This window comes from Amblyomma maculatum, chromosome 10 (assembly GCF_055883805.1).
Source record: "Amblyomma maculatum isolate TAMU_Amacu chromosome 10, ASM5588380v1, whole genome shotgun sequence".
In the NCBI taxonomy this organism is placed as follows: domain Eukaryota; kingdom Metazoa; phylum Arthropoda; class Arachnida; order Ixodida; family Ixodidae; genus Amblyomma; species Amblyomma maculatum.
This window is the reverse complement of record NC_139353.1, coordinates 149,312,034-149,328,234: the sequence shown is the minus strand read 5'-3', so window position 1 is coordinate 149,328,234 and position 16,201 is coordinate 149,312,034. Positions and strand designations below refer to the sequence as shown.

Genomic DNA, 16,201 nt, shown 5'->3' with positions numbered 1-16,201 from the left:
ATCTTGGATTCATGTAGCGCCGCAGCGGCCATCTTGGCTGGTGGCGCCGTCGTCGCCGTCTCGCCCACTTGAGTGTTTGCTGTCGTATTCTCGGTAATCTTGGCCTGACGCTCCCGTTTTTTCGCTTTTTTCTGCCATAGTCTCGAAACTACGGTTGTCCACTCGCCTTGAAAGGTGTTTTCCGTGGTATTCGTGTCGGTGGTCTCGATGGTGTTGCAGCCGGCGTTCCGCCTGTTTCCCCGTCGGGTGGAGGCAGGTTCGGGCACGGTGTGGTGTCCATCGATAGATCTTGGCCTTGGGTGCCGTCCATTCTCGAGCGAAATGTTGGCCCGGATGGACCTCCTTTGTCTAGATCCTCGCCCCCGGCGGTGGCTGCCGCCAGCCGCAGGGCGCTCTCGGTTCCACTCGCTCCTCCGCTGCCGCGCTAAGCCTAACGCCGGCGTAGTCGATGGAAGTGCTGCGATAATCGAAAAATCGGTGGTCCGCTCACCAAAAAGTTGGTACTGTCAGACTCCTGTCATGTTCCGATCTTCGCTTGTTAATTTGAAGGTGGTCCGATGGAAGTTGGCACCGCAATAGGCTCTTTTGTCGGGAGCAGAAGTGGACGCGTCCGCCCTGTCCGGCGTCAGTAGTTTGTCTCTTTCGAAGAACAGCCAGTCTGTTTGTCGCTTCTGGCCAGCTGTGTTCAAGAAAACAGAATAAAGAAAATGGCAATGAGGATTTTAAGGGATGCAAGTTTGCAGAAAACATTTTACACTAAGACCACTCATTTCCATATTTCACCAATGTTTACCAATGTTGGTCATACGGCATGTCTCTGGCAGGTGGTAGCTGGCAGGTGATATGGCCAGGTAGTGATTGGTTGGTGCCTTGTGTTATGCCATGAGATCACGTAATGTAGGCCAAACTGGCAGAAGCTACCAACTTGGGCAGCAGTTTTGAGATGAGGGGCCAGACATGCTACTCCAAGGCCATGCAGGCATGTTCATACAGCTTGGTTAAAGCAGGGCTTCAAATCTATTTCAGTGGCCTTTCACATAAATGTGGCACGTTACAACTGCATGCTAATGAGCATATGCGAACAGAAACTGAAGTGAAAACAGAAGTGGTAGTGCACCAAAGCATCTGGTTTAACCACACTGAATTGGCTATATATTTTGTGTGTAAGTAGTTGTTCCAACCACTTAACTGAAAAACCTAGAAGCATGAACGAAGCTCTATGTGCTGGAATGAACACCATAAGACTGGGGAGAAGGCAATGCAAAAATAAGCGCTTGCTTTTCAGCAAACCCACACTTCATAAACTTTTGCCCAGGATGGTACAGAAACCTCAGAAGGAAAACTGAGCACACAAACGAACATTTTTCTCCCCCCCCCCCGCCGTGCTTTAGCATCATATTGTTACTGGGATATCCTTAATGTAACTGGCGCTGCAATGGGCTGAACTCGACGCCAAGACTTCAGTAGCCATGCAGCATCCACTCTGTCAGCGTCGTCTTCTTTCTCAATGCTTTGTAGTGCCCGCGTTCCTCGGTCGTCATCTTTGTCTGTGAGCACATATCGGTGGAGGTTGCGGGTTCGACACAATCTGACGCTGGATCTCCGCAGTGGCCGTCACCTCGAAACCGTCACGGTGACAACCGAAGTGGCTCCATCTACCTCCGCAACTCCAACCATTGTCGTAGCCCACCCCCGTGACCCTGGCCCATTCTGCGGTACAGATGAGGTTGATGTCGAACACTGGCTTTCGCTTTATGAGCGTGTTAGCCAGCACAACAGGTGGGACGCCACGTCGATGCTGGCCAATGTCGTCTTCTATCTCACTGGCACAGCACACGTGTGGTTCGAAATGCACCAAGCAGATATTCCCTCCTGAGATGTTTGCAAACAAAAACTCCATGACCTGTCCAGAAAACCGGTTGGCCGTCAACTTGCCGCCAAGAGGGACCTTGCCACACGGGCCCAGACATCTATCGAGCCTTATATCACCTATATACAAGACATTCTGGCTCTCTGTCGAAAGGTTGATAAAGACATGACAGAACCTGATAAGGTGGGGCACATCCTCAAAGGCATAGCCGATGATGCCTTCAATCTTCCAATCTGTCGGGACTGTTCTACGGTTGACTCCATTCTGCAAGTTTGTTGACGTTTCGAGCAGGCCAAACAAAGACGCATTGCACATTGCTTCGACCGGCTCCCCAACACCGCCCCTAGCTCCATGTGCAAGGATCTGCCAACCCTAAGGCAGCCTTCCAACACTGAAAACGTGACCCGCATCGTACGTCGCGAACTGGAAGCGCTCGCTCCTGCTGCATCCAACCCGCCCTCCTCAGACAGCAACCTAGCAACGATATCCGTTATTCAACGGTCATCTGTCAGGAGGTTGCCAACATGGGTGTCCCCTGTAGCCGCACCGTGGAACACCAGAGTTCGAGTCCCGTCCCTCCCATGGTCGTCACCGCTACGCCTCGCAACACCTACACGGCACTCTACAGATACCGCAATCCTGATGAGTGGCGCACCCCTAACGATAGGCCGATCTGTTTCACGTGCTCGCGTATTGGCCACATCTCTCGCCACTGCCGCAGGTCTTCACCACCTCGACGTTTCACTTACGTTTACCGCTACTCAGATTACAGTCACCGCCGTTTCTCGCCTCGTTATGAGCCGCCCAGCACCAATACCACTCCACCTTCTCCTGCATCCAGTCCAGACGATATGAACGTGCACATAGCTCGAGAGCGTGATGGACATCTGGATGACCAGGGCTATGCTTTTGGTGCTTGTCTGATCAGCAGCCCAGACAAAGCAGTGCAGTTTTTCCACAGACCAGTTCTCTACTGTACACTTGGGGCACCCATACAGCAGCTCCTTTTCAGTCAAACAAAGATTAAAACTGCTTTCTCAGCTTTTCATAGCCATACTTGCAGTTTAGAACAGAACAACAAATCTATGTAAAGAGCATAATGCTTTGAAAACCCAGTTTCTCATGCAGAGACAAGCAGACAGCTGAGGTTGTTATGCTTACATTTGGACTTGCAAGCAATGAAACAGGAACACCACCAACCTTGCTCGCTGCAAGTAACTGCATCTCAGCACTCTCGGCCTGAGATACATTTAAATCGGTACCAGAGTTTTGCATTTTCCATTCGTTGAGCACGCCTCATTGACTGAACATGGCCAGGTACAGTGAAATCTCGTTACTACAAACACCACATTAACAAAGTTTTCAAATTAATGAATTTTTTAAGAATCCCCGGCAGATTTGCTATGTTTTGAATGTAAAACTATTTCAGAATTACGAATTTCAAAATAGTGTATATTTCAGAATAACGAAAGTATTTTATTTCTTCTTCTATAATTTTGGAACATCAGTATTACGAATTCGGCTAAAATTAACAGCGCCGCAGCTTGCAACTCTTGCGTGAAACGAAACAGAAACCGCTGTTTCTGTGTGTATGGTCCGTGGGCTGTAGCTATCATCATCAGGACATCTAGGACCAGCTTCTAGCGCCACCATGAAGCTATGGTTATGGTGAGGTGGCGCGACCGCGCATTCCGCCGCTTGGAGAAAACGCGCCTTCGGTTCATGCCGCCGCCACTGGTCGCCGCTGTGGCGCTGCTGTCAGCTCTTCGATGCATTCTCTCCGGCGCACGCCGCTTCGTTCGTTCTTGTTTGCCTGTAGATGCTGCTTGAGCTGTGGTGCTATTTTTCAATCGGCTTTGCCCTAGCTCAGGTTATCCTGTTTTGTTTGGTGCCTATGTAGTTTTTCTTGCCGAGGTGCTAGTGGGAGTATGTAGTACATGTGCATACTTTTCTGTTTCTCTTGCGTTTAGAAACCCCCCTTTAAAAAAAAAAAAAAAATGAAAGAATCGTTGTCAGGCAAAATTACCTTCAATTGCTAAACAAAAAAATTAATGAAAGCATCGTTGTCAGGCAAAAGGCCAGTCAATTGCTAAAAAAAATTAATGAAAGCATCGTTGTCAGGCTAAAGGCCAGTCAATTGCTAAAAAAAAAAATTAGTGAGAGCATTGTTGACAGGCAAAAGGCCAGTCAATTGTTAAAAAACATAATGAGAGCATCGTTGTCAGGCAAAAGGCCAGTGAATTGCTAAAAAAATAATGAAAACATTGTTGTCAGGCAAAAGGCCAGTCAATTGTTAAAAAAAATTAATGAGAGCATCGTTGTCAGTCAAAAGGCCAGTGAATTGCTAAAAAAAATTAATGAAAGCATTGTTGTCAGGCAAAAGGCCAGTCAATTGTTAAAAAAATAATGAGAGCATCGTTGTCAGGCAAAAGGCCAGTGAATTGCTAAAAAAAAATTAATGAAAGCATTGTTGTCAGGCAAAAGGCCAGTCAATTGTTAAAAAAAATTAATGAAAGCATCGTTGTCAGGCAAAGGCCAGTAAATTGCTAAAAAAATGAAAGCATTGTTGTCAGGCAAAAGGCCAGTCAATTGCTAAAACATAATAATGAAAGCACAATTGTCACGCAAAATGCCAATCATTAACTAAAAAAAATAATGAAGCATTAATGTCAGGCAAAAGGCCAGTCAATTGCTAAAAAAAAAGATTAGTGACAGCATCATCCATGACCAGCTTCTTATATGTGCGAGACCTGAGTGAGGCAAATGAAGTTCTCAAAGACTGCGGCATCGAACACACATCTGTCATCACTCAGGCCAGTTATTCAAGGCTGATATTTTATATCGCTGGATATGTGGCGAAGAAATGCATCGCTGGCACCAAATGTGAAGACTGATGCAGACAACTCCTCAGTCTCAAGAACGGAACTGAGCGTGTCTTAATTACCAGTTGAAAGTCAGCGCTCGTTGTGTCGTCTTTTAATCTTGTGCTCCCGTCCACGTTCCGCGCTGTTACCTCAAGATGCATAACCAACATATGCCCAAGCTGCTATTCTAGTTAATTACCAGTGCAGTTGACATAGGTGGTCTGATGTTTCCATCAATCAATCTAAACGCCCCTGTGACATCCCATGAAAACACCTTTACTCGCTGTTTTAGTGCGCGTGAAATCCGAAGAGACAGCCTTATTGACTTGGTATCCATTCTCCAAATGACCAAACTGCAGCTGGTTGGTTGTCACGGACATATTAAATTTGTGACAAAGTGATCAAGTTCTATGTTCTTAGCAGACTACACCTGAAGACGCAGAATTCATTTTCAAAAGAAAGGCAAGGGAGAATGAAACTGTTGAAACTGAGGTGGGTTGTTTAATTTGCTATTTGGTTGTGAGCAGTTGTGTCTGGAAATTGTGTTTATTCTACCTGTATTACATGTATATTTGAGGCCATCAACAGCAACCTCAACATTGTGATATTTCACTTTTCTTTCCAGCATTCTTGCCCTTAAGTGCAATAAACAAAACTTTGCTTATCCATGAGAGGTTTTTGTGAATAAAACTGCAATTTGTTCCTTCTGTACTTATAATACCGTTTCACATCGCATGTTGCACGTTCTGGCTATCATCTGGCTAAAAATTGCACTTTCCCACTTTAGACGCACCGGAAATTCGCAGACAACAAAGAATAGAAATTAGCCTGATGCCTGCGTACTGTGCGACGTAACCGCACGTTAAATAATCGCTTGTCATCTGCATTCTCTGTAATCTTCGACTGCAACGCCCCTCAGCCCGAGTCGCTTTGGCTTTTTTAAAACTCACGACACCAAACCAAGATATTTAGCTTTATAACTTCGACCACTGTGCCCATCGGGAAATGATGTAATGCATCTTGACCAAAACTTCTTCATTTAAGCAGCATTTAGTAGCACGACAAGCAAAACAACCGGCACAGCCGCATCGCCCGCTTTCACGGTGCCAAAGAGCATATTAGCAGTCGACGTCACTCCTGACTTGCCTATTTTGCTTACCTGGTTAAAATATTTCAAGTGGTAACAATAATTTTAACATTTTGTTGGTATGACTGCGCTGCAATCGCACCAAAGTTTACCCCAGCCACGGCCCGTCTCGAGGGGGAGCGCGCGCTCTCCCTCGAGACCGGCCGTGCCCCAGCGCGAGCCGAGCATGCATCGAAGTGCTGAGAGCAGCGCCACCTACGAGAGGCATGAAATGTAGGAGCGGCGCTCGCGGCCAGCTCGCGTCACCTAACCTTTCTAGCCACCATAGCTATGGTTTATTACGCAGTAGCCAGCAGGCCTAGCTGCCTGCGTTTTTTTCTTCCTGTGTTGTGTGCCATACGCGGCTCGGGTCGTTCACGCATGCGGGGCGGTATTTTAGTTGTTTCTTTTTTGCCGCAGATTATCTTATTGCGAAGTTTGTGCGAGATTGGAGACATTAGCCAGCGACGTGCCAAGAAGATATGAACGCAGCTGCTTTCACTGCAAGGAATCGACGCAGGGAAAAAGTGATTCGGCCTCTACAGACAGCGAGCATTGCCCCATCGACTGCCGCGATCATTATGAAAGACTGAGACGAGATTTTCAAAGTTCAGGGAGCATTGAAGATGGGGTCATAGAGACCTTTGATGTTTTTTTGTTTTGTTTTGTTTTGTTTTTTTTTTTTTTTGCACATGGACAAAGTCTGTACTTTCATCGCTCGATGCAATCACGCATGAAATGAGTGAGGTGTTCCGGAAAGTGGAAGGTGTATGTGCTGTAGTGGTGTAATGTAGTGCGCAGTCGTGTTTGTTGCACGCAGCAGAAGAAAATAATTGATTTCTTGATTTCTTCAAATAAATCAGCTCTGAGTTAGTGCAACATTTTCACTTGAGGTTTTACTTGTCTACACATGTGCCTACTGCCAAGGTATGTCATTTTCATACTTAGGTATGACCACTGGCTTATAATCGCAAATTTTTCATTAAAACGATATTTCAAAACAACGAATAATTTTTTGCGCTCCTGCGGGATTCATTATATCGGGATTTGACTGAAGCTCCAAAACATCCGTGCACAACAGAGAAACAGACACCTTTGTGCCATTTCTCTGCCAAAAATCCACGGATTTAAGTACTGCCCTCATGCTTAGCGAGATATCTTTCTGCCCAGATGTGTCACTGAAGTGTTTTAAGCTGAAAGCCTTTAACAGCTCAAGAGTGGCATCGGCAGAAAGTGTGCGCCGATGATAAAGTCGGTGATGTGTAAGAGTGAGAAAGCTCCTCCCCTCTTTCCCCTTCGTCTCTTTTCCTCCCTCTATCAGGAGACCAAAGAGAGAGAGTGCCCTTCTCCCTCTATAGACAGAGTCTCTGTCGAGGAACCAGGAGCGTTCAAAGTATCGTAGCAGCGCGACCAAAAGGCTTCCGCTTTGCTGCATGTAAGGTGACCTGACCTAAGTGTTCCCCTGAAATTTTTCTATCAAGAACAAGCAATCTCATAAAATGTTTTCTCGTATCTTAGAAACGAGAGTATTAGTGAAGCTGACAATTACCTCACAACCAGCAGCAAAGCAAAGCTCTGCCATGAGCAGTGCAGAAGCGAATGTGGCGGCACTTTATTGAGTGGCAGAGAAGAGCACTGTAATCACAGCACATTCAGATGCACAAAGCAAGCTGTCATGTCGTATTTTTTAAACTTCTCAGGCTTTCATTTTTGTCCGGTAAAAAGTGCTACGCGAAGGCTACCTCGTTAGCATTTCAGTCAGGCCATTCTCGCAATGCTTGAAAACTTCCCCGCTGGCACCTGAGAGTTTAAGCAATATTTAAATGTTAGTTTATGTTGACTACTTTCGAAGTAGGCAGAAAAAAAAAAAACAGCACTAGGTGGTATTTTAAATACAGAAATGTTGTGGGCATTCCCAATCCCCTGCCCCCTTTATAACGCAGAGCGTAATTATAACGCGAGTTACGCGCGCTGTTAAGGAGGTTAGTGGAAGAGAGGGCACACTGGGCAGGCCACCCCCCCACCGCCTCCCAGTCTCCCGCAGTGACGCTGCCCAGTCTCCCGCTCTTTCCTCCCGGCATTATTACGCGCTGGCGTTAAAATGGGGGCAGGAGATTGTGAATCCCCACAATGCTCACTTGAATAAAAAGACAAAATGACAAGTAGGTATTTATAAAATATTGGCCCACCTTAGCTGGGACAACTGCATAAACTTTACAGTCACTAGCCTCCTGCAGTGCTCAACACAGAACTCACCATTGGGGCTGCTGGAGCTGTGCTTGGCTGAGCCAGCTACTGAAGGCGGTGGGGTAAGCAGACCAAACCTCTACCTGACTCCCCAAAGGACCTGTGTGTCCGATGGAGTGCGTGTGCCACCCAGGGCCCACATGCTGCCTGCCATCCACGATGAGCCCTGATGCAGGCGCAGCTTGGGAGGCCACAGCAATGACGACGCCGAGCCATTAGGCATGCCACATTCACTCGTGCCACCTACTTGCCCAGCTCCTTCAGATGCTGCCTGCAGGCTTGTTGGCTTCGACCACGTGCCTGTACAAGCAACAAACAAGAAGAAAAACAGATAGATGTACTTTTCTTTTTCCCGAGTTGGCAGCACCTGCCGATCGAGGCTTCAGACACACCTGTTTTTCTGTCTTACCCCACTTACCCCTTCGCACTAAAATAGTCTTTTGAAACTTGCATTAGGCAATTTTCAAGCAGCAGAACTGAGGTGAACTAAGCATCATTGTCTCAAGCCGTTATTGTGCGGTTATTTACATGCTGCTAAATTTAAATATAAAAGGTGCTACATGTTTTTCGGACATAGCTTACAACCTAAACTTGCACGACGCTGAGTCATCCATTCCTTAGGGTTCAGTGTAAGAGCATGAATTAAATTTCGGATGCATCGCACCTAATGCCACAGTTCTACCTCTGACATTATTTGCGTTGCACATTTAAAAGGGTTCAAGGCCTTTGAATTTTTTTTTTTTTTTTTTTGAAAATCAAGGATTTAAAGGGTTTGTGCAAATCCTGCAGTAAAACGACTCTGGCACGGCGCCAAACATCAATCAGACGTAGGGGTTTTGACGATTTCTGACTGCAGTCTTCGCATATACTAATCTCGCAATGAAGCGCTGCTCTGAATGGAGACGTGTTGTCTGTATAGGCTAGCACAAGGCATGATGTGCACCTATCCTTAGAGAGCAGGCTAACATGGTATTCTTCGAAGGTAAGTACTTGTGTTTAAACACGTGAAAAGACAGCAAAGAAGAGCAGGGGAGCACAGGGGGCAAAAAAAATCATGAGCGCAATAAAATGGTGGCCTTGTTCAGAATGAACGCTGCAAAGCCAAAGCAGCCACAGCTGGTCAGGCTCTGGTCAGCTGCTGAACCTATGATGCTGATGGTGCTAGCGTGGCCATTAATAGTGATGCTGACTATTAGGATACAGTTGCAGATTCCGCCATGCCAGCTGCAACCGTGCCAGTTCCACAAAAGGTATTCTTGCATTGGCAGAGGCAACTTTTGGAAGATACAGGGCGGTGGTAGTACAAATGGGAAGTCCAGAGAGAGAGAAAAAAAAATTGGAAGCCTCATGGGCAAATTGGGAGGGTTGGCAGGTGCAATATACTGTGCGATATTAGTGTACATCGAAGAATATCAAGTGATCGAAATTTCCAGAGCCCTCCACTAAAGCGTACATTGTAGCCTAAGTCGCTTTGGGATGTTAAATCCTCTAAAACCTAAAACAATCATTTATACACGCAAATAAAAATTTTTTATTATTTTGCAAAAACATTTGCTGTCCTATAAAGGGTTAATTGGAAAGAAACATGCAGACCAAACCAACTAAATGAAGTATTACAGATTGGCTATTGCTTATTCAACTCTTTTTGGCTTCGAGGACAGCTAGATCAATGCCAGTTTCCTTTTTCATTTTTGATGGCATGATCATCAAATTTACATCTTTGTTGTTAATCAGCACGGAGACCAATTAACTGGTGGTGTATTGCACAAGAATGGCTACATAGGAAAAATGCTGATGGTTCATCATGAATAAAATGGACAGAAACAAAGAACCAAATGCAGTGCCGACATTTCAGCGAAGTCCCTGCTTTGTTCCACTTTTACAGCCATCTTTCTATTATTAATATACGGGTAGAATTCCTTAATTCGAGGCATTACAAGTGTGCTGTCATAAGATATACTACTTTGAACACCTTTATTTAATCCTGATCTGCAGCTGTTAAGCATGCACTATGATTTCAGTGCATCTAATTAGAAATAGTAATCACACTCGCAGAAAGCAAGTTTAAGGGGACTAGCAACTGAGTGAAACGTGACACAAGATCATGATGCAAACGAGAAGATGAACGGCAACAATGCACTCTCGTTTTATCATGCACTCTCGTTTTATCACTACACCCCCCTATCGCTCTTCTCGTGTCGACCATCAACATAAGACTGGATCTATTTTTTGCCGTACTGACACTTTTTTGCATTCTTTCATTCCTCCCACATCGAAAGAGTGGAACCACCTTCCCGCTGCCGTGGCTTGTATACAGGATTATACTGCTTATCGTCAGTTTCTGATGACGATGCTTTTATCTGATGCGAATAGTTAGTTTCTTTGTTGCTTGTTATTTTCTTCGTTTTTATTACTTTTTTTTCTGCTATGTTTGTTCCGTTTCTTGCGTTGCATTTGTTACAGTTGTTGTTTCTGTACTTTTTCGAATACTGTGTGTTGCTACATTTTAACTACGTTGTTGTGCCGCCTTTAACAAAAAATAATTTTTTTCTTGCGTTGTTTGCTTGCCCACTCCCCCCTGTAATGCCTCGGCGCTTGAGGGTATTGAAAATAAATAAATAAATAAATGAATTCCTTTGCATTGCCAGTGAAGTGTTTTGAGCTTGTGTCAGTAGATGGCACTACAGTGTTTTGCATTTATTGTTGTGAAGCAGTAACCATCGTTCACTAAACCCGTTGCCGGCAAAGTGTGCACTGCAATGTTGCAATGTTTTTGGCTGTTCGAAGTGCAACAAACACTGTGCTAAACAAAAACTGTACTAATTACTGTCTGGCAGCCACTTCTACCAACGTGCAATGTTATTCCAGCCACAACACTGCGAATGCCCTTTGTAAAAACAGCAACAGCAGCAGCAGCAGCCAACTCACTAGTGGTCCACGACCGTTCACTCTCGGGGGATATGTGCAGGTCGCTCATCCTGTCGGAAAGGTCTGTCAGACGTGCTGAGCGACGAGAGGACTTCGTCTGCCAGCTGTATGTGCTCCGCCTGTCTCCGAAGTCACTCTGGCCAATGTGCTGAGAACCCTCGTCCCAGCTGGGCAGGTATTCCGCTGAACTCAGGCTCACACCACTAGAGGCACAGGGGCTCGAAGATGACAGGCTGCCTGCACCCGAGCCAACCAGCTTCCTGGGGAAATCCAACACAAGTGCCGCCCAGGGGGAAATCTGTATGCTGTCACAATGACTGCTTCTGCAAGGCTTAGTACTGCAAGACACTTAAAAGAAAGTAGGAAGAGTGAATCCTGCTGGAAGCTAGGAGATCATAATCAAGAGCAAAAGTGACTTCCTGAATTCGTGATGGAAACTGAAAAAGGCAATGCACTCAAACCTCACTGCAATTAAATTCAATTTAAAGAAATCCTGGATGTAATGAATTATTTCAGTCTTCGAAACCTCATACTCACTGAACACCGTATAGTACTTTTAGCATCAAAGCGTAATGAAATTTCACTGCTGAAATGAATTGAACCTGAGCCTAAATTGTAATACAAGTTCAAATGATTGAGCTGAGTGCATACATTTATAGACGCATTGGAACGGGAAATGTGATGATAAAGATCCTAGTGGCCAGCGCGCAGCCTGCTTCCGCCATCTGGGATAATACAGGCAAGGCCGGAGAACGTGACTTCGAGTGAAACCACTACAAAGCTCTAGTGTTGGGGCAACCAGTCACCCACACCAGCCCGCACAGCTGATGTGGCCGTGTTGCTTGCAATCTGCATCGATGGATGTATGTCGAACTCCCTGTGCTCAAAGCTAGTGTGCTATGTTTACCCAAAACCCCGTAAGAGGACAAGGTGTCAGTTGCCTTCGGCACACCCATGACCTTAGAGCTCACTATTGTGTTCTCAAAGCAAATAGCCTTGCCTCTCTACAATGAGCACAAGGAAACCAAAATGCACATTCTTGCACTTATGATAGAAAAGCGGCAAAGTGCACAGTAGGCTTGATTTTATTTTACTGCGTGCCAACTAAAAGACCCCTTCTCTCTCTCTCTAATATGAAAAAAGGGGCGGGGAAAAAAATGTGCCCACACTGGGGCTGCGACAGCGGCGGACACGCCATCATAAGGGGGGATGAGGGTCTTAAAAACTTTTTTTTTATTTCTTAACCTATCTTGCTGAAAATTGCCATGGTGATATATCTTTGAATGGTGATTCCAAATATGTATTTAGATTTGAAATACCTCATCTAGACATGAAAATATGGCAAGATAATGTACTGCACATAGTGTCTTTTCTTACGGGCCATTACGGCAATTTCTTAATTAAAAAAACTGGTTTTAAAAATATGCTGTCATTTCCAAGAGCCTACTGCACATCCTAAAGCTAAGGAAATTTTTAAGAAGTCATTATATAGGTAATGAATGGATAACAAAGTTGGGAGAAAAAAGACAATGTGGGAGTAATTAGTTTACATCTGATCTAATTGCTAGTCTATCAGACTTTATCGAAAACGGAAAGCTTTAAGATGTAGCTGAGATTTTACTGAAAAAAATGATACCAAGTTCAATAAAATCCATGCATGCAAACATTATGAAAAGTTCCGTAAGGCAAGGCTTTTTACCAAATAAACAAAGCTGAGAAAACTGCATTCAAAGTTTTACTCACTGTGCCACTTTTGTTTTCCAATCACATGGAAAGATTTAATGCTTTAGCATGCAGCCCAGTTATTGGTGAACAAAATGACACCAAATTTACATAAATCTGTTCATGTAATGGCTGTGAAAATCTATGTATGGCATTGGCACTTGACAAAAAAAAAAGATGCTCAGAAAGTCACTTGCTACAGTCTCTGAATCTTCTGAATCTGATGCAGTGTGCAACCAGCACTACTACCTAATAAATGTGTCTGCTTTCTCTGATGCAACCAATAGTAGTGGCAACTGTTCCATTAGTTAAATCTGCCTTATTTGTTGTCCACAAGTGACGCTGACATCACCTGACGGCCGCTTTCAGCGCAGTTTGAAAAATTGGGTTGCACCGGCACTTTGCAGTACATGCGCCCTGCAATTTAAGCATTTCTTGATTTCGGGTCATCGCTGCTGGAACTACATTAGCTAAAACTTGACCTTTCGCTCTCCAAAATTGTCAAAATCGCACTTATAAGTCCTGCAAATTCCCTAGGTCTATTTTTGACGGAAGGAGGCCTACGCCGACCATAAGTGCGAGAATATGAACTGCTTTCACAAACATGCTTTTCGAAGGAAACGTGAAATTGTCAGTGTTAGGCTACTGTCCACTTCTCTCAGCAGCTCTGTGCCACAGCGCCGCAAAAACGGGACCTGCTCAGTCATGCCTCTCTAGGTGTAATTTCATGGCAATATAGTTTCAAAGTGTTCGACATGATCTGACGTATACGAATTACCATACACTGCCAATTGTCGCCCTTTCTTCAAAAAATGAATTTCCGAAATTTGAGGGTTGACTTATAATGGGAGCTGACCAATGTGCAAATTCGTAATTGACCTATATGCATGGCTAAGTGCGTAGCCTGCGCATTGAGCTAAAATGTCAAGAGTTGGGTAACAAATTTTATGAGGCATAAAGGCCGGAGCCTAAGGCAACACACAACTAATGACTCGTGGGCAAAACAGTCCTTTCTGCTTGGTCAAACTGGCACTGCCAACTAGACCCCTGTCTGGTTTGACATGGCTAGTTTTTGACTCTAAAGCATTGAAGGACTCCGATGCCTTGCTCCTTCCGTTCGGGATTTCACAGTGATGACATAAGACGATGACAATGCTAACACCCTCCCCACCCCCCCCACATGCAGCTCACTCACTGTAAAACAGTTTGGATGAAGAAGGAAGAAATCCAAGCAAGATGCTTCCTTGGGACCACCTACCTGCTCCTGGCCTGGTGTCTGCAGGCTTCCTCATTGCCAGCGATGTTTGGCTGACGGAAGACCTTGCGTAGCCACCATTTTGAACGTTGCGATCAGGACTAGACATGGCTCCTCTGCTGGTGCGCTGCCTAAGTGTTGACGTACCATTCATCCTGGGTGCACTCGCTGCAGACTGTTGGCCATTAAATGGCCTGTTGTAGTCCCTCGATGGACTAGCTACAGAAGCTGGCATCCGCATGTCGGAAATGAAGCGGCCATCAGGTGAGGAGGAGAAGGCATCCCTCTGCTTGAAGAACAGTGAGTGAGTGAGTGAACTTTATTAACTGCTCGGGGATCTTTTTCTTCGCCTCTTCAACCGAGGCTGACGAGCGGTTGGCGCCCCCAGTCCAGGGCACCACTGGCTTTCGCCAGTTTGCGAGCTCTTGTGACCAGGTAGAGCTGAGCCTCCGGGTCAGAGCTGGCCAGCAAAGCCTCCCACTGTCTTTCATTTGGGTTTTCAATTTTTTGTAGTTGATGTGAGCTGCATTCCCATGTTATGTGGTACAGGGTAGGGGTCTTCCCGCACCACGGGCACTCGTCTCTGAATGTCGTGGGATGCATCATGTGTAATATGTGTAAATTAATGAAGGTGCCCGTCTGTAGCCGCCTCAGATCTATGGCCTCCTCGTTGCTGAGCTTTTTATGCGGCTCCGGATATACTTTCCGCAAGCCTCTATAGTGTTGTAGTATTGTGGTGTAGTCAGGGTCAAGCGGAATCAGGTCCTCTGTCCCGAGACTGTTGGGCGCACGGTAGGTTGCATGTCCTCGTGCTACCCTGTCTGCGTACAAATTCCCCGTGACCCCTGCATGCCCCGGAATCCACACTAGTGTTTGAGTGCATTGTTTTGTTGGCTCGCTTGTGGAAGAAAGGATTTGGTGCGCTACCTTAGATAATTTACCCCGTTGAAAATTTCTGCATGCGGATTGAGAGTCGGACAGTATCGTCAGACTCTCTCCCGTTTCTCTTCCTTGCCTAATGGCCAGTGCGATAGCCACTTCTTCTGCCTCCGTGACTGTACAGTTTTGGATCGAGGCGCTAACTACCTCCCGGCCTTCGCAGTCTGTGACCGTGGCTATCGCCCTCTTTGCGTTGGTTTCGTATAAGGCTGCGTCGGTGAACCTTGACGTGTCTTGTTGGCCAAATGTTTTTTCATAATTCTCTGCCCTTGCCTGCCTTCTTCCCGGGTGTAGGCGGGGGTCCATGTTTCTAGGTATGGGCCGAACTCGGTACCAATTTCTGACTTCCCGCGATACCTCTCTTGTCTTGTTATAAACCTGTAGGTGTGTGCTATATCCCAGTCTTTCCAACACCCGTCTTCCCGTCCTCGTTTGTAGAAGTCTGTTTAGCTGTGACTTGATTTGGGCTTCTGCTAATTCTTGTATTGTATTGTGCAGACCCAGAGCTGCTAGTTTGTGGTTCGGTGTGTTCTTGGGGAGCTTGAGTGCGGTCTTGATAGCCATTTTGATGATGGCGTCCGCTCTGTCTTCCTCTCCTTTGGTCATATTGAAGTAGGGTAGAGCATACGCTACTCTGCTAATAACGAGGCTCCGGACAAGTTTGAGTGTGTCGGGCTCCTTCATCCCCATCTTTTTGCTGGTCACCCGTGCTATCATTCGGGCGACCTGCTGGGTCGAGGTCTTGAGCAGATTAAGCGTGTGTTGACACCTTTGATTCGATTGGAGCCACATCCCCAGGATCCTCACGGTTGTCTTTTCGGGCACTGTCTCCCCTTGTAGCCGGATCTCGAGCTTGTGGCCTTGATCTGTGGGAGCAGAGCGGTTGCCCTTCCCTCGCCAGAATCTGATCAGTTCTGATTTCCGTGATGAGCACTCCAAGCCCCTCTGCTTTAGATATTCTTCGATGACAGATGCTGCTTCTTGCAATTTCGCTTCCTTCTCCCCGAGTGATCCTGTGGTCGTCCAGATGGTGACGTCATCAGCATACATAGCGTGCTGTATGCCCTCCACCTTCTCGAGGCGCCTGGCCAGGCCAATCATTGCCACGTTGAACAGCGTGGGCGAAATGACTGCTCCTTGAGGTGTCCCTTTGTTGGGCGGGGAGAAGGTCTCTGTTTCTATATTGCCAATCTTGATTTCGGCCGTCCGGTTACTCAGAAAGCTCCTAACGTACTCGTAGACTCTGGTTC

At 46.0% G+C, this 16,201-nt stretch overlaps 1 protein-coding gene across 2 annotated transcripts; it reads right to left on the bottom strand.

Moving 5' to 3' along the window:
* Positions 1-549: 549 nt before the first annotated feature.
* Positions 550-14,398, bottom strand: LOC146177706 (uncharacterized). Of its 2 annotated transcripts, XR_014701074.1 has the most exons (4): positions 14,016-14,398; positions 11,036-11,272; positions 8,117-8,407; positions 550-679 (listed from the first exon to the last, which is right to left on the bottom strand). XR_014701074.1 is itself a non-coding variant. In XM_084580553.1 (3 exons), exons 1-3 carry the CDS (start codon positions 14,251-14,253, stop codon positions 8,187-8,189), a joined length of 696 nt encoding a protein of 231 aa, XP_084436679.1. In that variant the 5' UTR covers positions 14,254-14,398; the 3' UTR covers positions 7,955-8,186. The 2 variants fall into 2 exon arrangements, 1 of the variants encoding a protein (XP_084436679.1); XM_084580553.1 differs by lacking the exon at positions 550-679 and having other exon boundaries at positions 7,955-8,407.
* Positions 14,399-16,201: the final 1,803 nt, after the last annotated feature.